Source organism: Pterocles gutturalis, unplaced genomic scaffold (genome assembly GCF_000699245.1).
Source record: "Pterocles gutturalis isolate BGI_N339 unplaced genomic scaffold, ASM69924v1 scaffold10029, whole genome shotgun sequence".
NCBI lineage: Eukaryota > Metazoa > Chordata > Aves > Pterocliformes > Pteroclidae > Pterocles > Pterocles gutturalis.
Genome location: NW_010133216.1, coordinates 5,526 through 31,248, shown reverse-complemented (window position 1 = coordinate 31,248; position 25,723 = coordinate 5,526). Strand labels below are relative to the sequence as shown.

The 25,723-nt window shown below is 38.4% G+C and overlaps 1 protein-coding gene across 1 annotated transcript; it reads left to right on the top strand.

The window, feature by feature from the left end:
* Nucleotides 1-1,316: 1,316 nt before the first annotated feature.
* On the top strand, nucleotides 1,317-25,723 carry LOC104459061 (bromodomain-containing protein 3-like). Its single transcript, XM_010081152.1, has 17 exons — nucleotides 1,317-1,508; nucleotides 3,309-3,446; nucleotides 4,179-4,308; nucleotides 6,400-6,572; nucleotides 7,692-8,063; nucleotides 9,076-9,204; nucleotides 9,403-9,591; nucleotides 10,845-11,032; nucleotides 11,107-11,399; nucleotides 11,495-11,605; nucleotides 13,182-13,313; nucleotides 16,379-16,491; nucleotides 17,798-17,939; nucleotides 21,628-21,701; nucleotides 22,983-23,128; nucleotides 24,757-24,919; nucleotides 25,655-25,723. The coding sequence occupies exons 1-17, from the start codon at nucleotides 1,317-1,319 to the stop codon at nucleotides 25,721-25,723; spliced, it is 2,754 nt and encodes a 917-aa protein (XP_010079454.1).

The following is a 25,723-nucleotide window of genomic DNA, read 5'->3' as shown; positions in this document are numbered from 1 at the left end:
ACTAGACTGAACACATGGGGGAGAAATTGAAACAGCTCTTTAGCTTCAAGAGCTGTTTGAGAAAAGGCATGCTTTTCAATGCTGAAACAAAGAATGAGGATGAAAATGTCAGATGTGTGATATGTAATGTCTGATGGGATGTTTCTGTTGTAAGAGTGAAGCATATACTATTCTAGTAGTGTGCTGATAACAGTAGCTATCTAGCTTATTATGACCTTTTCTGAAACATAATAATTTATGCTGTGATAAAAAGCAGTCTATCGGATTTTTTTAGCAGAAAGTGGGACAAGTTGAGAACAGAGTAAGTAATGCTTGATTGAATGAGTGCACAAAAAATAAACTTATATTCGTAAAGCAAGGAACTAATGTTAGAACGGGAAAATATGGCACTTTTTGTCTTATCAGGGAGAAGAAAGCAAGACACTTGACTGAATGTTTGTAACTCAGTGATGAGCTAAGAAGGTGGGCAAGGGCTGTAACTTCTGTAATTGTGCTTGGTGAAGGTCTTGCCTAGCGTGGTGCTGGTGTTACGCACCCCAGAACACAGCCTCTGCCATTCCCAAGTACCTGCACGTCCTGCTCCAGCACAGCAATGCTGCACTGGCTACAGACAAATTACCATAGCTGCTCTTTGCAGTATTCTTTAAATGATCCAAAACTTTAGAAGGGGAATGAACGTTTTACAGTCCTCTGGTACACAACAAAGCTGACACAGTGGCGGAAAATACTGCTGTTAACATACATAAACTTGAAAAGCACTGTTTGAAAATATTCTTAGCTAAAACATTTTATTGACAGTTGTAGGACTTCTGAGTTGTGGTGACTTGGCTGAGATGCATGAGGAAGGTAATGCCCAGCTATTGCTCTGTGCTAAGTGAGACTTGCAGTATGTGCTGTAAAGCTGCTGCTGAGCTTAAACCTCTTCTATAGAACTCCATCTGTGGAGAGGTGGAGGCAGAGGATGTCTTCCTAGACTTTGATAGATGAACCCTGGTGAGGAAGCTTATCTCTAGAGAAACTTTAGATTTCAACTTGCCTCCTGATTAAGCCTTTACAAATACAGCTGTGTATAACCTAAATAACTGACCTCTAGTGGTCCAGCACATCCAATTACACACTGTAAAACAAATGTCTTGGTTAAACCATGAAGGTATGCCTGTGACTATAGTATCGACACTCTACAAACAGAAGAAAACATGTAAACAGCATTAAATCTCGATATCTTCACTGAATACTATTTATTTTGTTTGTTTGTTTCCCCAGGTTAGACGTATAATGAAGATCTTTGAACAAGTGGATATACAAACTTGCTAAAGATGTCCGTTCCAAGCCAACACTGTTCTATTATTATTAACCCTCCTCCACCAGAATATATAAATAACAGAAATAGTGGCTGTCAAACAAACCAACTTCAGTACTTACAGAGGGTGGTCATGAAAGCCATGTGGAGACACAACTTTTCCTGGCCGTTTCATCAGCCTGTAGATGCAGCAGCACTGAATCTTCCTGTAAGAACTATTTTGGAATTGGAGTAGTAGTATGCAAAGTATTACAGGACTTGTGAATTAATGTTAGTTTGACAGAGAGTTTTTCTGATCCAACAGATCATGGAAGACTACTTTTGCACATGAACTGCCTGCACTAATCAAAGTCTGCGAGAAAACTGTTTTCTCTCTGGTTCATACTAAATGCTATGTCTTTGTTCATTTGCTTTCTGAACTGAGACTGTAGTAAATCAATATTTCTAAGGGATAATGAGAATGCTTAGACAGGCCTCTTGATGTTTCTGGATGTTGGTATTCTGTCTTGTCATCCTTGCTGGTTTAGCTGTTTTTCTTAACACTGTATATGATGAGTATTTTCTTTTGCCTTTGAGTTTGTTTTTAATAGGAGGTGGCCAGCCTCTTTCCATGTCAAATACTTTATGATGGAAAAGCAGATCTGGATCCAGTTTGATACAAAGAAATTTCAAATGACATGGAAGATACTGCTCTTGGTAGATAAGTAGAAAGGTGTTAAATAAAACCATGGTACATTTCCTCTGATTTTTTTTTTTCATCCCCCAGCTTAAGTGACTGTATGTAGTTCTCTCAAATTTCCAAGACTAATCTACAAAATCATTGGTTCTGTTTAGAGCAGTCAAAAGCCTTTATCTGCAGCTGTTTCTCATGACAAACTAATTTGGTCAGTTTGTCCAAAAGCACAGTCCAAGTGACTGTCTTTCTGTGTATTTTCTTACCCTTTTTCCTTCTTGGAAGGAACTGTCACTTAATGTTAATATTAAGGGTCTTTCAGTCAGAGTTGTGGCAACATTTGCAGCTGGCCTCAGGCCGGTTCTGCCTCTCTGGATTTCTAAGGCAGCTACTTGACTTCTAAAAGTATGTGTTAGTTCAACTGCTGCACAATAACAAGCAAACCTCCTTGGTCCATTGGCAAGGACAATGAAGGTGTTTGCCTCCTTTGCCCCTCTCCTCCAGGTGTTTGAAGATGCAGAATGGGCAATGCTTGATTATTATCTCTGTTATTAAAAGCTTTTTTGGTTTTGGTTTGGTAAATTCAGTGGTCTGCACTATGATGTTTAGCTTTTTTTATTTTGCTGATACAGGTTGTCAGGACAGCTTTAGAAGACTCTTGAAGTAGTAGTAACTTCACAGAATTACAATGTATGTGTGAACTTAGTGGGAATATTCCTGTTCTGATTTCTTAAATGCATCAGCAAGGAATCAGCCTCATGCTCTTAATCACAAGCTTTTAGCCATGCTACTAAAACAATAATAATAGTTCACATTCCAGCTGCCTTTCAGTCATATTGCCACATCTTCACTAGACTAACCCAGAGAGGAGAGCCAATATAACCCAGGGGATGAAGTATTTGATCAGCAACTGAAAACTTGGCAGCTTGTTTTTGTCAGTGACTGAGTCTTTGTCAAAGTCTGTCTTTAGCTTCCTTTCTCCCTGTTCTGTAATCTGGAGTGCTACTTCAGCAAGTGGCTTTGAGGTAACAAATGAGGAGTACATGGACTTCCCATAAGTGCTACTACCAGTATAGCTCTGGAACTATTGAAATAAATATTCTTTGGGGCTTTGAACAGTGGATGTTACACAAAAGAGGAAGGAGAAAATAGATTAAGAGTTCCTAAGCACTTACTTGTGTTGTACCTATGACCATAGGGGAAAGTTTTCCTTTAAAATATTCCTTCCAACATAATGCAATTCTCCTCTCTTGTAATCTAACTTTAAATGTGTAAGAATCTTCATGTCCTAATATTAAGATATCTGTTGTGTGACTAACTCTTTCAAAACAACAGGATTATTACAGTATTATAAAGAAACCTATGGATTTGAGCACCATTAAAAAGCGTCTGGAACACAACTACTACACAAAAGCTGCAGAATGCATTGAAGACTTTAAAACTATGTTCTTGAACTGCTACATATATAACAAGGTATGCAAAACACAATGTCTTACCAGTGAGCAATTACAGTGAACAATACAAACAAATCTGAAGTGAATGGTTATTAGAGCCTGCACTGAATCAGTCAATGACTTTTTTTTTAACTATTTTATCTGAAAGGTGGGGAGGGGGGATTGTTGCTTGGATTGACTGAGGGCACATAAATTGCTACAACAACTGAATGCAGTCTTTTCTACACAAGCTTTCTGCCTGCAAAATCTCTTGGGTTTTTGTTCCAAACCTCATGAGCAGCAACCACCACGTAACTGCTCTACAAGTTTAAGGCTAGCAACCCTGAGCCATGCTCCACTTCTCCAACAAGTTTAAACAGCCTAACCTGAAGTGGGAGCATCTCCCTGCACTTGTTTGTTTTTCAGATGTGTCTTAGTATCTCTAACCTTCAAGAGCTTTCTTCAGAACATAGGAAAGAATAAGGGAGTTACAGATCTGCTTGCTTTTCCCTTTGCTGTGGGAAGTATGTGGATATAAACCAAGTAGGACTGTGCAATGGGACAGTGGGAGAAAGAGTATTTCAGTAATGAAGCAGCTTGTATTCAAGTGAGCAGAGGGGGTAGGGATGGCAAGGGCTTACAGACCTCTCTGGTACTGGTGACCTGTTTCAATCTGTTGGAGCAGGATGCTGTAGACTGTTTATTTCACAAGGCTGCCCTCCACTACTGCAGCCTCCCCTTTACTCTCGACGTTACTGACTATATTTTGCAGCCAGGTGATGACATTGTGTTTATGGCCCAAGAACTAGAAAAAGTGTTTATGCAGAAAATAGCCCACATGCCACCAGAAGAAAGACTAGTGATTCTCAACAAAGGAAAGAGAAAAGGAAAGAAGCCAGAAGGTAAGGCCTGTAATATATGTTGAATTGTTAACATATTAAACATGCAAAAGCTGAAAATGGGGAATCTTCTGTAGCCTGTCACAGCTCAACCCTGGAGCAGTTCGGGTGTTCTCCACTCTTCCAAAACACATCAGACAGTAACAATATTGCTATAAGGCTTTAGCAAATACAGTGCAACCATAATATTTATAGGTACTAACTCAATTTCCTATTTTCTACTAATAAGGTATCTTTAAGGGGGGGTGGGGATCAGAATTAACAACTTCATCAGTAGTGTAACAGCATAGCTTCATAGGCAAACTTCTGGTGAAATGCAGTGATGATTCAGTCAAGACATCTCAAATTTGAGAAAATTACATAGTAAGTGCTTGAAGCAACTTTGGGAAGCCTAATTGCAAGGGGCCAGGTGATTAGCTGCAACTTATTACTCATCACTGACTTCCTGTGTCTTTTTACTTTCTCTGATAACCTGTTTCACTTGTACAAAGTGCTCATTTCTGCATCTAAGCTCTCAATATTGACAAAAAATAAATATCTTGATAGAAGTAAGACTATGCAGTGCCAGGAATCACATGTGCATCTCAATGGGTTAATTTTGAGACCTCCAAGGTAGTTTTCCAAATTGGCCTGGGGATACTGCTGTCAGTTGTTGGGGAAATGTCAGCTATGTCTTGAAAGAGCTGCAACACATTCTTCACCCTGATCTCTCTTATTTGCCTTCTGACAGCCATACAGCAGTGATCTTAGCTAGCTCAGTTCTTACTGTGTCACTTAACAGATGCTCTTATTATTTAGCTATGCAACTATAAAGCTCTTCAGGGTCTCCTGATGACTTCATTTACTTCCTCTTATTGCTGTTGGTGGTGTGGTGCTTGTTGCTGATAGTATCTGAAACAAATGTTTCTTCAAAATAGTATTACAGTTCGATAGATCTCTGTAGCTTTCTGCTTAACATATACTTGAGGAGCAGTGCTACCTTTCACTAACCTGGTAGACAGATATGGAAAAGCAGTGGATTTCTTGGTCCTTTCACAAGAACTTTTAGGGGGTTAGGAGGAAGAGGATACTCCGCTGGCTTGCTGCTCTTACTGGCTTATTTGAGTAAAATCTCAAGCAATTTATTGCCTGGGTAGAATATCCTGGTTGTCCAGGTAGAAGTGACTCCCAGAAAAGATTTCTGTTGAGAAATGTGTTGGAAGCTGAGTTAGCTAAAAAGCTACAATTGCAACAATTTGTTGATATGCTTTTGTAATACCATTTTGCTGGTATTAATGCTATTTAAGTCCCTTCCTTCCCTTTGCATGCACAAACATGCAGCTTGTACAAATTTTGAAACATTCTAAGCACTTTTGTGAATTGGATAATAGGGTACACTGCTATGATCATGGAAATATTTCTGTCCTGTCTTGCAGACTTTGGCTTTAGAGACAGATCTATACATGCAGTTTATTTCCCTTAAAAAAAAAGGCAACTGACTTCCATTTCAGAGAATGTCATGGTGTTGCTCAGCACCGCATTATATAAATTAATAGGTGTGAACATCTGTGGGAACTAAACAGAATCACAGTAACGGAGCTGGAAAAGCGATTACTGATCTAACCAGCCAAATCTAATACAGAAAAACATTGGTCTAAACTGCCCTCAAATCAGCGATGGATATCTGTAATATTGCTAAGCAATATATGCAGATCTTAACTATGCTTAGGAAACTTAGACCTTTGTGGTGTGGTTTGATGCACCCTTGCTGCTTGGTCTTTATGTGTATGTAGAAAACAACTTCTTGTCTTGGCAAGAATGTTTTCACAATGTACAGGTTATAGTGTGGTGATCTTCCCTCTGAGGTTAATCCACAGCTTCCTTGAAGCCAAATATTCATAACCTGGTACAACTGAGGTACTAAGGGTGCTTGAGTGGAGGAGAATACCAATGTTGCTACACATAACAATGATCTCATTTGTATTTATTTGTATAGTTTGTGTGTGGAAGAGTGGTTCTGCTAACTCTTCGGTTTGATCATGAAAGAAATTAACCACACCATTTAAGACCCAACTTTAAAACCAGCTTTAAAACTTTCTGTTTCAAAATAACCAGAAACACAGCAGCCCAACCCTGGGACTTCAAATGAACGAAGCACAATGCAGAAACAAGCTGAAAGCAGTGAGCAGCCTTCAGTGATGTCTCAAGAGCTCCAGCAGGTTACACTAGCTCCTTTGTCTGCAGCTCAGATGACTGCTGTAATGCCAGCTGCAGTCCCTATAATAAAAGTAAGTTTCCTCAAATAACTTTCAAAAAGAAAAGTATTAAAACTGATGCTTCAGACACTAACAGCAAAACCACAGGAGCTATGATTATTGCAACATCTTTTCAAAACTTCTGTTGTGATAGATAGTAAGAAATCTCTATTAAATAATCTTCTAGGTTTCTGCTAAATAACTAATTCTAGAAAGTAAGCAGAAATTGGGAAGACTTCTTGGTACATCTTTTCTTATAAATGTGGTTTTAAAATGTTCTCAGAGAAACAAAGTGAACTTTAAGATGGTCAATCTTGAAATGTACCACTATACATCTACAGGCTTCACCTTGATGTAGAAACTGTTCTTTCCTTGAGGTGTAGATAATGGGTTTACTATTAAAATAAAGGTCTTTAAGTCCCATATAATAACTTATAATTTTTTCTATGTAAATCAAATGCTTGGTTTCCCAAAAAGAGCACGTTTGCTTAAACACTCTGTAACTAGCCTGGAAGGTGTTTGTAGCTCATAAAAGCAAATTCTTGTTAACTGCAATCTGAATTGTATGTGACCATCTGACACTTTCATCAGATAAACACTCTTGTATTGACTTAGTTTTGGTTTTCCTATTCCAATGAGAAACAGGCATATGCGCCAGGCTCTCCTAGTGTATATTTACACTTTACCAAAGAGTCTCAACACTGATGACAAAGCACACATTGTATCATTTCCAAACCAAATACCACCTAGGTTAAAGAAAAATAGAGATAAACCTTGTATGTAAAGCCCTCAATCAGGCTTAAAATGAGTTGCAGTATTTTTTCCCCTTCCCATGGCAGTCATTTTGTGGTAACTTCATAACCTACCAGCTTCTTGGAGCCTTTTCAATGGTTAAAAACTGACCACAGCCTGACCTGCAGTACACCCTGTTCTTTCCTTTCCATCTAAGATGGAACTTGGCATGCTTATCATGTAATACCTTGTAGGTTTTCAGTATAAACTTGTGGAAGTGCCATTCTGCTCTGACTTCAATAGCTGTAAAAGTTCTGACACATTTTAGATTGGGGTTTTTTTTGGTGTGATCTGAAAGCTGACCATACTCCCACTGGTATAGACACCTCTATTTTAGACTGTAAAATTTTCTTTTTCTAGGCAAAAAAAGGTGTGAAAAGGAAGGCTGACACTACAACTCCTACTACTTCAACATTCACAGCACACAGCGAATCTTCTGCAACATTGAACAAAAGAAAAGCTGTTAAAGCATGCCGAGGCGAAAATGAATGTATGATACCAAATAAGCTCCTGAAGAGACGCTTTCCAGATTCTCAACAGTCACCTGCAATACTCAAGAAGATTCAGTTGTCAGAACAACTAAAACATTGTAATGAAATACTTAAAGAAATGTTTTCAAAGAGGCATGCAGCATATGCGTGGCCTTTCTTAAAACCTGTAGGTGTTGCATCTTTCTCACTTGGTGAGAATCAAGGGGTCACCAAATATCCTACAGACCTGGGAACCATTAAAGTAAGTATGTTTTGGAGGGAATTGAACTATTTCTATGCTTGCTTGAATAACTTGTGTAATAACTGGATTTTAATAGTGTTAGCTGGAAAGGTGTTAATGAAAGCTGCTTCTCCTTTGAAATAAATAATGGGCATAGAAACCATACACTTATCTCTCTCAGCAAACTAAGCCACAGCTCACTGAAGAAAGTCTTCAAAGTCCCGTTGTGGCTATGTGTGTACTCGCTAATCTAGTTATGTTGAACAAGCTAATAGGGAATTCCCACCTCCATGAAGCAGGCTGCATGTTAAATATCTTTCAGTTTGCATACACAATGCTGTTGCTAATGCTCCATAAAACAAAATGCAATTCTGTAATGTCAACTGCTGCTTCTCTCTGAATCTCATTATCCTTGGTGAAGTGTCCTGGAACATCAACACTGCGTATTTATGTGACAGCTTTCACATTTTCTGTGAAAAGGAACCCTTCTAGATGGAGATCTCTGGCCAGTGCTTTGTGAACGCTAGGCATGTCTGTCTGGGGTTGAAGTATTTAGCCAAGTTAAGATCCACCTTTGTGGCGAGGGTTGAATTTTGCTAGTCTATTGAATTATCTTGAAAACTGGCTTGCACAATATAAAGGTTATTTCCCAATTTCTAGCCCATTCCTTTGACACAAACAATTATGGAATAGGCTTTTGATAAATACCATGCTTAGAATCAAAAAAAGTGCCAAGTACATGACCAAATAAAATCACCTGGATGTTGCTGTCTTGACCTAGTATTGTACTACAAAGTCCTTACAGCAATTACAGTTAGCAAATCTGTTTGAAAGAGAAAATTCTCTTACTTTGTTGAAGGGACAATGTTGAAATGAGAAGCAGGTCTTTCCATAATGGTTCTTACAATATTTACTGTCTTGATACAAGCTGAACTTGATACTGGATGTCAAAATTCTTGTTCTTCCTCCTTTTCGGCCAGTTCATGGTGGTGCTACTTTTAAGCCCTAAATGTTTAACTTTCTTTTCCTCTAGAAGAAAATGGATAATTTTGAGTATAGTGATATACAAGAATTTGCTACGGATGTTAGATTAATGTTCATGAACTGCTACAAACATAATTCTCCAGACCATGAAATAGTTGCTATGGCAAGAAAACTTCAGGTGAGTTATCACTTAAATCAGACTTGAAAAGGAGTAGGACCATAAAATTCTTTGTGGTCATCTCATGCTCTGATGTAGCATCTACTAATGTTCCCAACTACTATGCTGCACATAGTTCTAGAAAACAAGCAACTTCATAAAGCTTTATAAATCTGAAACATGCTGACCTCTCTGCTGTTCCCAATCCTAACTCTTCAGGATGTTTTTGAGATGCACTTTGCCAAAATTCCTGATGAACCTGTTGCCAGTGTTTCTCTGCTACAGCCTACAAGGGAAGTGACAGAAGCTTCTACCAGCGAGAGCAATAATAATGACTCTTCAGAAGAAAAATCATCTGAAGACTCTGAACAGGAGAGAACAGTGCACCTTGCAAAGCTTCAGGAGCAAGTAAGCATTAGTACTCAATGCAGAGGACTGTTATAAAGTCTCCAATGGTGCCCCTTTGCAATTGTCCATTCAAAGGCTTAGCACCAAGAATCAGTATTCAAAACATCCTGTAATAATTTGTTTTCTTAATATGGAACTTTATTCCTGTTTGGAAGCACCTCTAAATGTTAAGCAAATAGTGCCTCAGCAAATGCAAACTGGTTTTAGTGAGTCATTGCTGTAGTACTCTTGCCTGCTATTTCTTCAGATGACTCAAACTTTTAAAAAATAAAACTCTGTTGCTGTGGTATGATGAGAGCATCCAGATACTCCACACACAGGTTAGTGGCATATTCTTCTAACAATGGCATTTCTTTCATATGGTTGAAGAGCTCTGTTCTTACGCTCGGTCTCTTTTGAGCGACACAAAAGCAAGTCATAAAATTCTACTTCAGAAAGTTCAGTATGAAGTAAAACAGAAGGAATCTCATGGTCATGTGAAGCATGGCTTTGCTTCACTGGCTAAGAGCGGGATGGGTCTTGCTTTTGCTTGAACATAATGCTTCAAAGCTGCTGCTGCTATATCTATAATCTGTGGGGGAAATTAAGATTTGTTCTGCCAGTCAAATGAGGAACAGTTCAGTTTTCAGTATTTGTCAGTAGCATATACATCATCAAATTATAAACACAGGCATGAGCATAACCAAAAGTCTACAAGGCAGCCTTTGCAACAGTGAAGTATTTCAGTGTGTCTGAATTCTAATTCTCATCATCTGTCCATATTCCTTCTAATTCTTATGAAGTGTAAACAAACTTGTGTTAGGTCTTTCTCTGAAGCTGTTAGTATGTTCCAACTAGCCATTTTATGTTGCAAAATATGTGGAGTTTATGGGTTAAAGATGCACAAGCCCAGATGCTGCAGAGGTCTAATCTAATAAGGCACTTAGGTGCTTCCCAACTGAGTGAAATTCAAGAGAGGCTGCCAGATGCTCTTACAGTCATTTTTGGTTTTCTATTCTTCACAGGATGCTAGAAGACACATGCAGTTAGAAATGTCTGCATAAAATAAGTAGCCTTACATCTTCTATATCCATAGTCTGTGACTAATCTATAATATAGTAAGATGCTTGGAAAATAAACCTCATTTGGAAAGCAAGCATCCTATTAATATCCACTCAAATGCCACAGATCTCCTGTGATATTTAGGACCAGTTTATTGTTCCTCCTACATTTTCTAAGATTATCAGCATCTTTTTTTTTTTTGCTTTTGATAGCTTAAAGCTGTTCACCGACAGTTGCGGGCTTTGACCAGAGCATACTTACCTAGACTGAAAAAGAAAAAAGGGAAGACTAACAGGGAGAAAAGTAAGAACAAAGAAAAAGCTAAAATAAAAATCCTGACTCAAAAGAAGAAAAATCTAAAACACAAGAAGAAATCTAAGAAAAAGCTGTCTTTAAACATGTAAGTGTGGGGGACTTGTGTGGGTGTCAAACTATTTTAAACTGCTGTTACCGCAGTATGCTTTTTTCTTGCAGTCAATCAAAGAAAGCCATGCAGCAGGTCTTGTTGGCACCCAACTCAGAAGATGAAGATGGTGCCAAGCCTATGAATTATGATGAAAAACGACAGTTGAGTTTGGACATAAATAAACTCCCTGGAGATAAGCTTAGGAAAGTAGTCCATATAATACAGTCAAGAGAACTTTCACTGAGGAATTCTAACCCTGATGAGATAGAAATAGACTTTGAAACTTTAAAGGCTTCAACGCTCAGAGAACTAGAGAAATATGTGGCAAACTGTTTGAGGAAGAGACCAAGAAAGCATGGGGGTATGTAGCATAAATGATGCTTTTAAAAAAGCAAAAACCAAACCCTAGATCTGTTTTCTGGTTTGCTGCAATGTTAACTTCTGTTTCATGTGCAGCTAAAAAACCAACAAAGTCAAAAGAACAACTTAATTCTGAGAGGAAACAAGAGCTAGAGAAGAGACTACTGGATGTCAATGGTCAACTAAACCCAAAGAAGAACTTCAAGTGTAATGTGACTCTTATTTTTATTCATCTGTAACAGGAATAGCTTCAAGTGGGATTCTCCCCTGGGTGTTAAGTACTGTTATGCAGCTGGGGACTTTCTCCTCCAAACAGTTGAGGTCTTAAGCTTCCCATTGCTAGTCTTAAGATTTTCCCTATGTTCAGTGGGCTGAATCGGCAGCAAATTTTGTCAGTTACTTGTCCTGTCTAAAACCTATTCCTTATTCTTGCACCTAATACTTTACTACAGGCGAAGATGATAACAGCTTCAGAGCTTAAGGGACAGTGAACATGTCCCTTATACTGGCATATGAAAATGTGGGGGTGGGGGCGAGGTGTTTGAAGGGGAGAGGAATGTCCCACAGTTCTGTGTATTTGTTTGCAATTTGCTTTCTGTGGCTTAGATATTCAAGAATAACAAACTCCAGCCATACCTGTTAGATTGCAGCCTCACTAATGCTATCTTGGTAGCAAAACTACTGCATCAGTGACAGGTGGGCTGTATTGTCTTAGTCTTAAGGAAGTGCCCTGGGAAAATCAATTCAGTGTTTCAGATAATGTTTCAACATCAAAGCCAGAAATTCAGTACGTACTTGAGCATATCTGCACTTAGTGGTGATTCTTGTCAGGGACTGAGAACAGATCAATGCAACTGATGCTACTGTTACAGGTCAGGTTGTTCCTCATTAACTAGTGAATGCTATTATTGCCCTCTATTGGATATCTATTAAGCTCCTATGTAAAACCAGTTAGCTGAAATGTTAGAAGCAGCTCTGCATGACAGAGGCTTGCATCCAGCATTAGCTCAGGCAATGGTCTTCCTGTCTGGCATACATGATGGCTTGAAAACATTCTAGAAAGAAAAGCTTAAAGAAGCTGCTGAAATCAATTGCAAAGGATATGTTGTGGGGAGAGGGAGGAGGCAGGACAGGGAACCTTTGCAACTGGTATCTGGCTTGTTTACAAGGAAGAGCTTAAGCTGGCACTTAAAGACTTGTGTCCAGGGAAACAAACATCCATGTAGCTTCTCATTTGCAAAGCTTCCATCAGAGCAACATACTTTGAAAAAAGCTTTTTGACTTCACTATAAAGCAAGTTAAACCAACCCTGCAGATGCAGAACAGTCAGATGGTGGGGAGGTGGTGAAAGATGACAATTCTGGAGTACATATGGCTTGGGAGAGAGGAGAGGTGGCTATAGATAAATACCTCAGCACACAAGTTTGGCAGCAGCAAGAAGCACAGAAACAGGCTCTTAACAGCAGGAAAACTTATGGGGGGGGGGAGGCGGGGAAAGTACTTGAAATGTGTCTTAAGACAGCACAGTTTTAAACTACTTTAGGATTAAGTTGTGCGATTGCAGTTCTTCCTTGGATATCTCATTCACATAACTAGCTTGCTGCTGGTAAATCTCCCTCCTCTATGAAGGTCTCAAATCCACTGCTTGATGAACAGTGGACAAGGAAATTGCAGAAGATGAACTGTTATATGGGAGAACAGACTTATCAAGGTTGACCCTAGTCTTGTACATGTAAACTGCTCCACTGCAGGTTGTTCTAAATTCTTTCTTTTTCTCCTGCAGTTGAAAACAACTACGAGTCCAGTATTGGACCAAGCAGACTGAGCGACAGCAGCAACAGCAGCAGCTCCTCAGACTCTGGCAGCAGTGATAGCAGTGGTTCTAGCTCCTCAGATAGCAGCGACTCTGAATCTGGTCAGAAAGCTTCCTTTTGTGTTTGTGTAGGCAAAACACCTGCCTTCTCAGTTAGCATCTGCTGTTCCACATGTTTACCAAGGACTTCAGTTACCCTTACAAGTTTGTTCCATGTTGAAGGCTCAATGCCAGATCTATTAAATGAGTGTCTTAATACTGAGTTTGTAGATTAAAAAAAAAAAAAAAAGAGGACATTATAACATTCACTTAATTTATCATTGAAAAACTTGAGGGACCAAAATCAGCTAGCAAGGGGTCTGTGTATCTAACCTGGAGACTTGACTATTAGGCTATAGCTTACTCTTATGGCTTTGACTCCTTTTTGAAAGTGTGATTTACTTTATTTTCATCTTCTGGACTGCAGCATGAAGGGCGCCTTACCTTGTGAGTAAGGCTTAGTCCCTAAGCTGAGGGACAAAAGTGCCAACAGACTGCAGAGTCATAGTCTACCTGAGTGCTTAATCTGTCTCAAACTTGTTCAAGGGACATTACAATGCTGCAGCATCAGGATATCAGAATTATGTTTCTGCACACAGAACTCTAGTTTTCTAGGACAGTCTAGATCTGACAAACTGGAGGTCTACAAGGCAGATATCTGTATGAGGTAACAGTGTAAGGTGAGATGAATGCTCAGCCCTTTGCAGTGTGGGGAAGCAAACACAGTGAAGTCATTGTCAGCAAAGACCTTGATCCTGCAGGAATCTCTGGTCTTTCTTTTTTTATATCTGGGAGAGGTTCTCTAAACATATCAAGTTGAAGTCAAAGCATTCAAGATAAGAATATTCTTTTCACTGAAAGGTTTGGCTCTCTAGGTACAACTGCAACTCACACTGTGTGTGAATAGTGAAACACGTGAATTTTTTTTTTCCATCCCCCCTCTTTCTGCCCTCACTGTATTTACAGTTACAGAAACCTGCTCAAAACAGACTGGAGCCAGGCAGAACTGCCCAACTTCTATGGAAAACCCGAAGGTAAACTGACTGGAATGGATATAACATATTGTCCTGAACAAAGGTATTTGTTACATATAATGTCCTGGAAATGTCACCAATTTATCAGGAAATAAGGAATATGGCTTGAATGCTACTTGTTCTGAAGGACTGATTTACATGGAGGTATAAAATATGCTGTTTAAAAGAAGTTTTATACAAATACATAAGCTAATCTACTGGGAGAACTCCTGAGGCTTTCACATCTTAAAATTGCTCAAGTAATTCTGTGTTGGCTGAAGAAGGGAAAAGAAGAGAGGAGGAGAATGTTCCACCCCCCCACCCCCCCAAAAAAGGAAAATTCTCCAACTTGATCTTTGAGTACAGAATTGACTTAAAACAGTGCAAACTTCACTTAAATATTTTTCTTTATGAATAACCTCACTTCTACACCTAAAACCAAATAAATTTTACAATATACTAATGATTTTCCAGATACTTATATTACTTATTACTATGGTGGTATTATGAGCAACAGCAGTTTTATTGTAAATAATTTGAATGCCTCTAAGATTGAATTGCTCTATTTCTGTATTACAGTGGGTGTTAATTCTTGTCAGGGTTAGCAGCCTTTCACAACTTCCCTTGAAGCTACTGGAGAGAGAGACCTCAGATTTCAAAGCAAGATCACAACGAAGCCTTAAATCTTCTCACAATAGATTTGCTTTCACTTAAAGTGCTTAGCTGGATACAGGAAACTAGGCTGCAAATTTATTATTCAGCTGCTCCTTCTGCATCTTCACAAGCAAAGGCTGAGAAGAGGAATTATGCAACACTCTGTGGTTGTTTTTAAAAAAATTGCAGCCTCTGCAATGACAGAATGACAGCAATAAACTTGCGAAAACAGGATACAGGAATTAAGCTTTACCTTGGTCAGTTATAACAGCCCCTAACTGACTTACTGAGTAACACCAAACATACTTCAAATCCTCATGTTATATTTTGTTCTGTTGGGTTTTCTGTATCTGTCAGACTGAGGGTTTACCTCGCAGGTTTTTGTCACCTAAAGTCCTAGAAAATGCTAGATTAGTACTGCAATACAAGGACCACTGAATCTTAGTGGTAATGAGGTGGCGGGGGGGAAGGGATCAAATAGCTATAAAAATCAAGATTTGGCTGTATTAACTACTGCAATCTCGTTCTAGAGAATACCACTAAGTTTACAGAGGACATCCTGCAATGCTGTTGTGCAAGCACAGCCCTCATCTCTTACTAGTAGCTTGCAAAATCACGGGTCATCTGAACTTCAGCAGCCACCTCCCAATGAACTGCAGAGGCTTCCGCCTGTACAGAATAGATCACTTAAACCATCAGAACAAAACGCCCAGTCTCCCTCAGGTAACATCTGCATGGCAAGAATCACAGATATATTTGGCTGCTGAGGAAAGAAAGGATGGCAGAACTAGTGTTTGTATTGCCCAGTAAGCTTATCTTGGGGCTTTGGATGTTACCAAGTGAGTAATGGAAAAAGTTCTTGCAGGGTATGGATTATAGAGAGCACAAAGGAAATGAAAGCGTGGCAGCACTGAGGACTGCCTGGGGTTTCAGGTTACTGGGGCAGTTGTGGTGGAGCTAAACACAGTGGGATACGTTCATGCATCCCTCTGAGATGGAAAATGATACCTTAATGAACCTAGGGTTACAGGAAGTGCTGAACACCTTAAGATGGGAATTAGATGCTTAACCCCATTGCGACCACTCAAGTTCATGTCTGAAATCCCTATTAGCTGAATTCAAGGCTTGGTGCCATAGGCCTTCTGAATTGATTGCTGTCTAGACATATCAGATATTAAGTTGCTTAGAAACGTGATCCAAGGAGCTATTCTTTTCCCTCCCTCACTTCAAAAGGCCTAATAACTTCAGATATTTCTGAGTTTTTGGTAAAAGACAGCTTGAGCTGGTAGCCGATTAACTGAGAGATCAATTAAAAACTAATTAAAAATAACTGTCTCAAATCACGCAGCTCAGATACATATCTTCATACCCAGTTAGTCCATAGCTCTAAACAGTGACCTAATTTTGAGATGTAGGACTGTACTTTGCTTGTTAGGGGAAATCATGCTGCTTCTTTCTCAGGTATAATCTCAGCTGTATCTGCTCTGCATGATGCTCCAGAACAGCAAACTCCTCAGAGCACTCCAAGGACAAGCCAGGCTTCTGTCACCCAGTGCACACATGCTCTTCCAGAGGTGAATACATGCTTCTCTCCAATGCATTTATTTCAAATAACTTATTTAAAGTGTGTTCTTACTCCTTTAAATAAGATTTAATATAATATTCCAGGCTTGAATTTGATGCAATGAAGGCCACTTAAGGTTTATAACAAAGTTACCTGAAACCCCAGTAACAAAGTGATTCTTATCCTTTAATAGGGCATTAAATCATTGCCTGTTGGCTGCAACACAAAAAGAAAGTTTGATCAACATATCAATTTTATAATATACTATAAAGCTTACTTTTATTTCTTTTCAGTGCTAGAGCTTATTTAAGTAATCCTTGCACACTTTCATGTTGAAAGCCCACCTGTAAACCTACAGTTACACAAATGAGATGGGCAGCTCGTAGTATATGTTCCTGTTTTCTAGAAATATCAATCTCATAAGCTCAGTAACACTCTGAAGACTCTAGAGGCTATCCTGGAAAAGTGTGTTGCTTTTTCTTCCTGTTCCTAACCTATGGAAACTGAGGCTTTCAGGGTCATAGATGATGATGTGAATTATTTATTCATTGTTGGTTTCTGTCTTAATATGTTCTTGGAGGGTACCCTGGTTAGAAGGGCCTCTGTGTCAAAACAGGAGTTACTGATGTTACTGCAGCAGCATGATCTCTTCCATCTTAAGATGTTTAACTATCTTGCTCAACACAGTTTCAAACATAGCTGCTTTAGCCAGGTTTTAATAGCTTTTGTTTTCTGAAATGGATAGATAGAAACTATCTCGAGTCTATGAGCACAAGAATGTGTCCTGCAAGAAAGGAAAAAAAGCAGCTTGCCCTTTCCCATTTGTGTCCACTCCAAGGCAGTAAGTAGTATAGATTATGAGACTCAGGTTTGTGCAAGTCCTTCCCCAGTTCAAGGGGATTATTACACAATCTCGCACAAAGAAAAACTGCCACTGAACTGAAGTACTACAGCTGCCCTTCACCCTGATCCGTAAACTGGAGTGGAGCAACTGGCTTTACAATAGTGAAAGCCAACTTCTGTTATGTTGTACCATGTTATGGGCTGAAGAGCTTGTATCAGTTTCTCACATTCTACCCACTCCACCACTCAGGACCTCTGAGCAGTTCATGTTCTAAATCCCAAGTGTTAATGTATGAAGTTGCTTTGACTGCTGTAATACCAAGGAAATCTAATTCTTCCCTGGTGTTTACAGAAGCGAGAGCTGCAACCATTTACTGCTCTAAGCTTCTAAATCTTTAATCCTGCTGCTGTCTTATAAGAATCTACATGTTTAGCACTTCAGAACATATTTTGAAGTTTAACTTCTCTTCTAGGTATCCAACACAACTTCCCAGGCTGACAGTGCTGACTGGAGTAAACAAGCTGAGAAAACAATACATCTAGACAAATCCAATAAATTTCAAAACAAGGCCAGTGAGAGAACTGCTGAATCAATATCTATAAGTCAAGAACAAAGTATGTATTGTCATAATAAAAACTGATCTCAGAGCACAAAGTTAAAAATGTATATGAAACTGGTTTAAGGAAATAAAATGCCGAATGCTTGTACATTAATCAGTTTGCAGAATAATGGAGGGGGTGCAGTTTTCCCATTTTTTTTCTTTTTGATTTGATGCTTTTTTTAAAAAAAAGTGTGTTCATATATATCAAGTAAATTACTTTTTGATTTAAGAAGTTATTCCTAGTACTAAATTCAGAAAGCTAAGTAACCCAGTCTTCCAGGAAGCCTGAGAGAACTGATGCTTTGATCTGTCAAACTTCACTGGCCTTTAAGTTGTCTTCTGCAGAAGCTTCATGGAGCTCTTTTCCCAGGGCACTTTGGGTATATTTTGAGTTACCATCTCCAACTGTCGGTGACAAGGATCTGACAGTAAAGCAATGTCTAGGCTTTCACTATGGAACAAACTTGCAATTATAACAAGAACACAGGTTCCCTGAAAGCTGCATTCCATATAGTGATGCATCAGACTTCATACATGTTTCAAACTAAAGAATTCTGAGCTGGAAACACTACATCTATGCTGAGAGCCTAGTGTTACCAGACATGAGTGTTTTGGTTCCTCCTTTACTCTTTCCTCTCTGGACCACCTGTATAGGTTTGAACAGGGGAGGGAACAAGCTTCTGAAAACTTGATGTAGCCTTCTCACTCATGAACTCTTTAATTGTTGCCAAAGAACAATGTGGGGTACTTGAGTTGTATTAAAGCAATTTAATTGTCCAAAATGTTCTAGTTGGTGTTTTCATAGTGTTATTACACCTGTCCACATACATACTGACCCCCCCTTGTTTAGACTGGTAGCAGCTGGAGCTGGTACATGGGTTTCATGGATTCAGCTAACACTTTTCACTTACAAAGTTCTGAGGCTGCCTAAAACTTGAATTCCTATTCTCTTTACTGCATGACTCTGACTACCACGATCCTGGTGTTATCTTAATATGTTAAAGGCCTGGGAAACAAACAGGAATAAATCAAGCTCACTGTTACAATATTCATAGGGGGAAAAAAAAAAAGCGCATAGCCCAAACTATTGGGAAAGCTTGCTCCCTTCCATACTTAATTGTTTACTGCTTAGTCTTTACACCTCTTAACTTTCTGTTTCTAATCCTCTTTTAATTTGTACTGTTTCTGTTTTCTCCCCTTTTTCAAGGGACAGTTGTGTGGACAGTTTTAGAGGAGCTCCTGTGTTTAATATGGGAACTATCCAGTAATGAGACTTTGCCTTTGAGTACACTTGAACTTCAGCATTATATTGCATAGTAGAGCTTTTAACGCTGTTATGTGAATGTAGTTATCTACCCCCTTCTGTAACAGAGTGGGGTTTGACTGATCCTGCAATAGTATGTGCCCTGATTGTGCTCAGTGTTATCTTAGCCTTTCCACTATTAACTCCTGTAGAAAGCTGGGGGGGAATACAGGATTTTGGCTTTTTTTAAAAAATAAAAATAAAAAATAAAAAAAAAAAACAAAAACAAAAACACAGAAGCTTCACTAACCTGGAAATGTTGTAGGGGCTGTAATCTATTGATAGAATGCATAGAGAGTCCTCAATACTATATGCATCTACTTAGAACAAACCAGGGAAATGTATTTTAGAACTGGATGCTTAGAGCAACTTGTTGAATTTCGTAGAATAACCCGCTGTCTTGGGCATTTCTGTGATGTTACCTGCATCTCTGAAACAAGAGTTCTTGATTTTAGACTTGTGACCCTTCTGATGGTATGGGTGCAGGCTTGGCGTATCGCTGAATTCAGGGGTGGCTTGCTAAGAAGTTTAATTTATGATACCAGTAACCACAAACTTCCCTGCAGATTAAAAAGCAGCGTCCAAATTAGAGGCTCTGTGAAGGCTGGCATTGCCGTAAATAGCTCTAAAATGTGTATTTTGAAGCCCGTGGCTGCAAATATTTTTGACATAGCTTCATCTTCCCATCTTATATCTACACCTTTAAGACAGACATTACTATAAATCTAAGTTCATCTTAAGCTTTCTTCAGGTGGATCTTTTTGGCAGGTATAACAGGTTGACCAAATTGATCTTAACAATGGAATTAGACTTTTTGGGTATGTGAAGTTCTTGCTTTACTTTGGAGTATTCAGTGCTCAAGACCGTTAAGTTTCTTATATGAAGATTCAAGCTGCTTGTACGAGGATAAATGATGAAAGAAAGATGCCTATTGTATTGAGAGACACCTTAATACACTAGTTCTCTGCTGTGGAGGAGAACAAGTCTGATAACAGGGTTTGATCAAGATAGACTTAGCTTAACTGGACCTGGAATCCATGAGAACGGAGACACTAGGATTTGGAACCCTCTTCAGTAGGACTTGAGAGACTTCAGATGTCTTCCATCCTATTTTATTCCACGATAGAGTAAAAACTCTCCTGCTCACTTGCAATTATACTATCAGAGGCAATCCATGGGGGCAGAGGGGAAAGACCAGGCACTGTTCTTATCTTGACTTTTGGAGGCTGTGAGGTCTTTCTGAGAACCCCTTTTATGACAAACTGGCTGAGGGTTTGATACTCTGCCTTCAGCATTCAAAATTCAAACACTTAAACTTTAGCGTTTGCATAAAAAAGCTGTTTCTTATTAAACATTTACTTAAAATAAATACTGAAACATCTAAAACTGCAGTAGAGGATTGCTACTGAATGATATAAAATATCTGTGGTGTTTATATCTGGTTCTAAAATAGTGGCCTTTTTCAGAGTACACCTAGATTTTCATCCTAGAAGCTCTTTAGAAAGGGAATATAACAAAGTAATACACAGGATTTAAAAAAAAAAAACCTACCCTACAATACATAGCTTCTGTTAACTGTGCGGTATTCTGACTGCTCCCTAGTATTATAGAAGTCTATTTTCAGGCTTACAATAACGACTGTAGGAAATTGTATTTGTTCCCACATTTAAAAAGTTTTTTGAAGTCTTGAAATTCTCAGGGAAAGTGTTTTTCACACAAAATAGTATGGATCTTCTACAGTAAGGCAGCATATGAGAACTGTTCATCTGAAGTTAGTACTGTCAATACAGAACTTTGACTGCCTGTGTAAGCGTTGGGGTTTTTTTCTCTTGTAAGTAATAAAAAGGAAACAGCATGGAGCATTCATACACCCTGTAGGCTACTGGAAATGTGATGGCTAGCCCTTACTGCCTGACCTATTTCCTTTTTTTTTTTAAAAAAAAAAAAAAAAAGGCTGGAGAGCTTTAGGAAAATGAGTTTACATGATGAATGAGATGCTCTTAAATAATGTTGGAATCAAAATAGAAGAGGGCTGAGTGGGGAGGGGACATGAGCTGAACAACTGGCAAGGTACTATATTGAGATTTTTCTGACCAAATTTTTTTGGCATTCTGCCTTAGAATTAATTACTAGAATTAACCAGGTGTTAATTTCTCATCTATAGTTGATCTTAACCATTCCTTTTCCTGCCCCAAATGGGAGGCAAGTGGTCCAGTTCAATCAGTTTACAAAATGTTTGGGAACATTTCTGTTATTCTGGACTAAATGCTAAGAAGAATCTACACTGCTGTGTAACTTAAGTCAATTTCTAGAATGATTAATTTTTATCACTTAAATTTGAGGAAACATAGTCCATAAAATCAACATGAGTGAAAATCCTTCTTTATTTTTCCATCAGGTCATTGTACACCTAATGAGGAACCTAACGGTAAAAACATGCTAGAACCAAAACCCAACATTCTTCCAAGAAAGGTAAGTGTGGCTCAAGTCCTATTTGAGGAGAAGAGCTTGAGCATACTTGCTAGGATCAATAATTCCCTGTCCTGGGATCTTCCCTGAAAATCTGGTCTTTTATGACTCAAATATTTAGTGTCTGATAGATCTTGGGTATTGTTGTAACCTGTACAGATTTCTCATTTCTAGAGCTAAAAACAAATAAATTGATGGCCTCTGATTGCTTCAGAAGGTAAATGATATAAGTTAAAAAATAACATATCCATATTGTCATTAAAAAATACGGCTTATCTCATCTAGTTTTAATATTTAAACTATTAGTGTTCCTTGATCTTGTTCTAATAGTCAAGCTATTCTTCCCTTGCTGATCCAGTTAGAAAAATAAGAGTAGTGCAGAATATAGCCTTGGGTACTATTGAAAAAACTGTTCTGAAACAGGATGATACATTATTACAATTGGGAAATAATCTGAAGGTTTTTATGGAAGTTAATCAGAAAATTTCTTAGCACATAATAGGTTATCTTAAATGGAGGAACAGAGGAATTTTCTCACTTATTATTTAAATTTTTCTGTGGTAATCAGCTATTTGAAAACATCAAATCAAAATTCCTAGTCTAAATAACTGATCATGTCAGCCTCTGGACCTAAAAAGTATATAGTCTGTTCAATTAAAATATTCTTAGGATTTTTCTTTAGGCACTTAGCTTTCAGAAAGCTATTAACTTATTTAATTCAATTCCAAAAAGATGGATTTCCTTCCTAAACACGTGACCTTCTACTACAAGCAGTATTTCTTAAAAATACTGGGTTTATGCTGTTTTATGTGGTGAAAAAAATGCCCCAGCGGGTGAAAGAAAGGTATTTACAACAATAAAACCCACAAGCCTCGTACAAAACTGTTGTTGTGTAAGGATTACGTATAGAGATGAGATGTTCTCTGTATTAAAACATTGCCAATGAACCTTGCATAAGCTCATTCTTGTGAATTCGTGTATTCTGGAATTAAAAAAAGGAAAGGTGGACCTAAAGGATTGGGTAAGAATTGCTACAAATGCTAATGATTTTTAGCTTATTGACAAAGAATCTCAAAGTTGATAAGAAAACGTATTGAAGTCTGCTTAGATTGCTGTGTTTGCACTAATATTCTACTAAAGTAAGGATATTTTGTTGTAGATACTCCCAAATAGGTCCAGTCAAAACACCATTGTTCTAATGTAAGAACTAAGTAGGTAATGGATGATTAGTAGTTGTTGAGTATTTCTGCATCTTCCATGTTTTCCTTTTTCTAATAATTTCAGGATACAGCATTTAAGAATATAAATTCCTGGGTAAGCTTATGTAAAACAATGATGCTTCCAGCTCCAATAAAAACATCTGCTGAGAGCTTCAAACAGTTCAGGAAAGCAGCATTAAAGAAGAGTGGGCAAGCACAGGAGTCAAAAAGGCCCCTGGTGCAAGCCGAGAGGGAACTGCAAAACCTTCTTCAAGAAAAAGACAGGTTTGTAACAGCATTTATTTAAATATTATTTTGGTTTTTGCTTGTATGCTTCATTCATGTGCAGGGCCTATGATCTGGATAGTTAAATAATTTTGTAGGGTTTCTCTTTTCGAGAAAAATATGCAGCCTTGGGCTGCTTAATTGATGTGATGTGTCGTGGGTAAGGATACCATCATGGGTAAGGATACAAAAGTGCTGAAGAATAAAAGTCAGCTTTATAAACTGATAATACTATTATTTAAAGTTGTATAATAATTATAATTGGAATGGATGCTGTTACAGTTGAGGAAACTATCTGGCTAGTGATGGTAACTGTACTGGAGCACCGGCATGGTGCTCCACACTTGTGTTCAGGATATCCTATAAGAAAATAAATTTACCAATGCAGGTCTGCAATTCAGTAATGATTGGCTGGAAACTTTCTGGAATCTGCTGTATACCTGAGTAATAATTGATTAGTCAAAGAGAAAGGAAAATCAGGAGCTTTTGAATTAGTAAAGATCTTAAGCATGTTTTTCCTAGCCTCCAAAGGTTTGGTACTGGGTGGCTCAATTATTCAGGACCAGGTGGTTTGGATTAGGTAACTGCCGTCTGTCAGATGAAGGGGGGGAGCTGTTCCACTCCAAGCACAACTGCACATCCAAAATGCACAAAGTGGCTTTTTTCCTTCCAAATCAATATTACTTCAGTAGTCAAACAAACTATTGCTGTAGATAAACATATTCAATAAGCTACTGCTGTAGTATTCTTCCCTAGCTGTTTGCAGCCACTGTTTCAGTGAGTGCCCACAGATGTATCCCAGTCTAAGGTCTATTATTACGCTGAGTGGGATAAATGACAACCTATTAATTACTGCATTGCAGTAATAGCTTAGATTGCTGTTTGCCACATTTTTGAAACGGTTTTCTGCAATATTTCCCTCTTCAGTAGTCTTTACTTATTCTTGTCTGTTTGACTCTGTGAAAGATAAGTCTGAGCCAGTTCCTAAATTCTCCTGCTCCTGCCTATAGGTGGCTGTGTTACAATAGGTCACTTGTTTGGAGTGTATGATTTTAACAAACAGAGCATTTGAGAGACTTAAGAGTACGCTCCTTGTTCAGAACGTACAGTGAGCAGTCTGGGCGCTTTCAGCTATTACAAGTTTCCATGAGGAGGAAACCAGACATGTAGCCCTATGGCATAACACATTACAGAGATCTTACAGTGAAATCTACCTCAAATAACTAGTTGAAGAGGAAGAAGGTAGAAGCAAAACATCACGGGCCAAGAAAGTAACAGGAAGTTAGTGTATGTCTTTCAAAGAAAGTGCGTGTAAGTTTTGTGTAGCACATATATAAATCCTGTGTGCACACAGATTGGAAATGGAACAGAGGAAAACTTAACCTACTACAGTGTGCACACAGCTCTTGCAAAGGGAAATTACTACGAATCAACATGTAAAACAGAACCACAGTCTGAGTGCTACGCACTGATTTAAATTATTTGCAGAATTCTGTTCAGGTGCAAAGGCTTGTTATGAAGAAAAAGAGGAAACCACTTTTATCCTACATTGATCTATTCTCCTGTCTTTAAAGGAGCCATGAAGGCACAAGATTGAATGCTATGGCAGTGACAGACTGTGAGCCCAAAACAGAAGACCATAAGAGCAAACAACTGCTCGAAGTTCAACAATGTACTCTCGTTCAAGACCGTAACTTGGCCAGGAAAATGGAACAAGAACGCAGGAGGAGAGAAGCAGTAAGTTGCTGACTCTTGCAAGCTGATTTTGTTTCAACTTTAGTGAAGAATTAAAACATGTTGTCTCAGGTCCTTATTTTAAAGGTCCTGAATGATTGAAAATGACGGAACTATGCTACCTGAAGAGTTAGTCTAGAAAATTAAATAGGAAACTCAAAGTAGGTCTTCAAGTGATGTAATATGAAAAACTATCTGTTTGGTCCTGTTACTCCCATAAGTGTAGAATAATTGCATGGTAAAATCAAATTTTAAAGAGGAGTCCCTGCCCTCTGAATAATTTCAAACCTCAAGTCTTGCAAGCTGTCTGTCCTCTTTAACATATGCCATGTCAACAAAAGCGCTAGTCACACTGTTCTGGTCTGAAATATCAAAACTGAGGCGTTTTAAAGCTAACTCACTGGTTTTATTGGTGTAGGTAACGAATATCTTTTAATTGCTACTTTTTTTTAGATTAAACATTTTTTTTGAACTCATAATATCGTATAATGGAATGGAAGAACTGCAGTGTGAGACCATGCTAGATTCAGATAAGGTTTACGGAAATTTTCATACTGCACCTCTCTTCAGAAAGGCCTTCAATAACACGCACACTCAAACTTGTAATAATGAAGGAAGCATACACTTTTTGGGAAGAAGCTTTGTAGTTTTCTCTTAAATCTTTATTAAATATTTGACCTGCATATTATTCATTAATGTTCGATTGCTCTGAAAATACACTAATTTGCTTTCTTGCAGATGGCTTGTATAATTGATATGAATCTGCAGAGTGATATTATGGCATCTTTTGAAGAATATCTTGAGTGA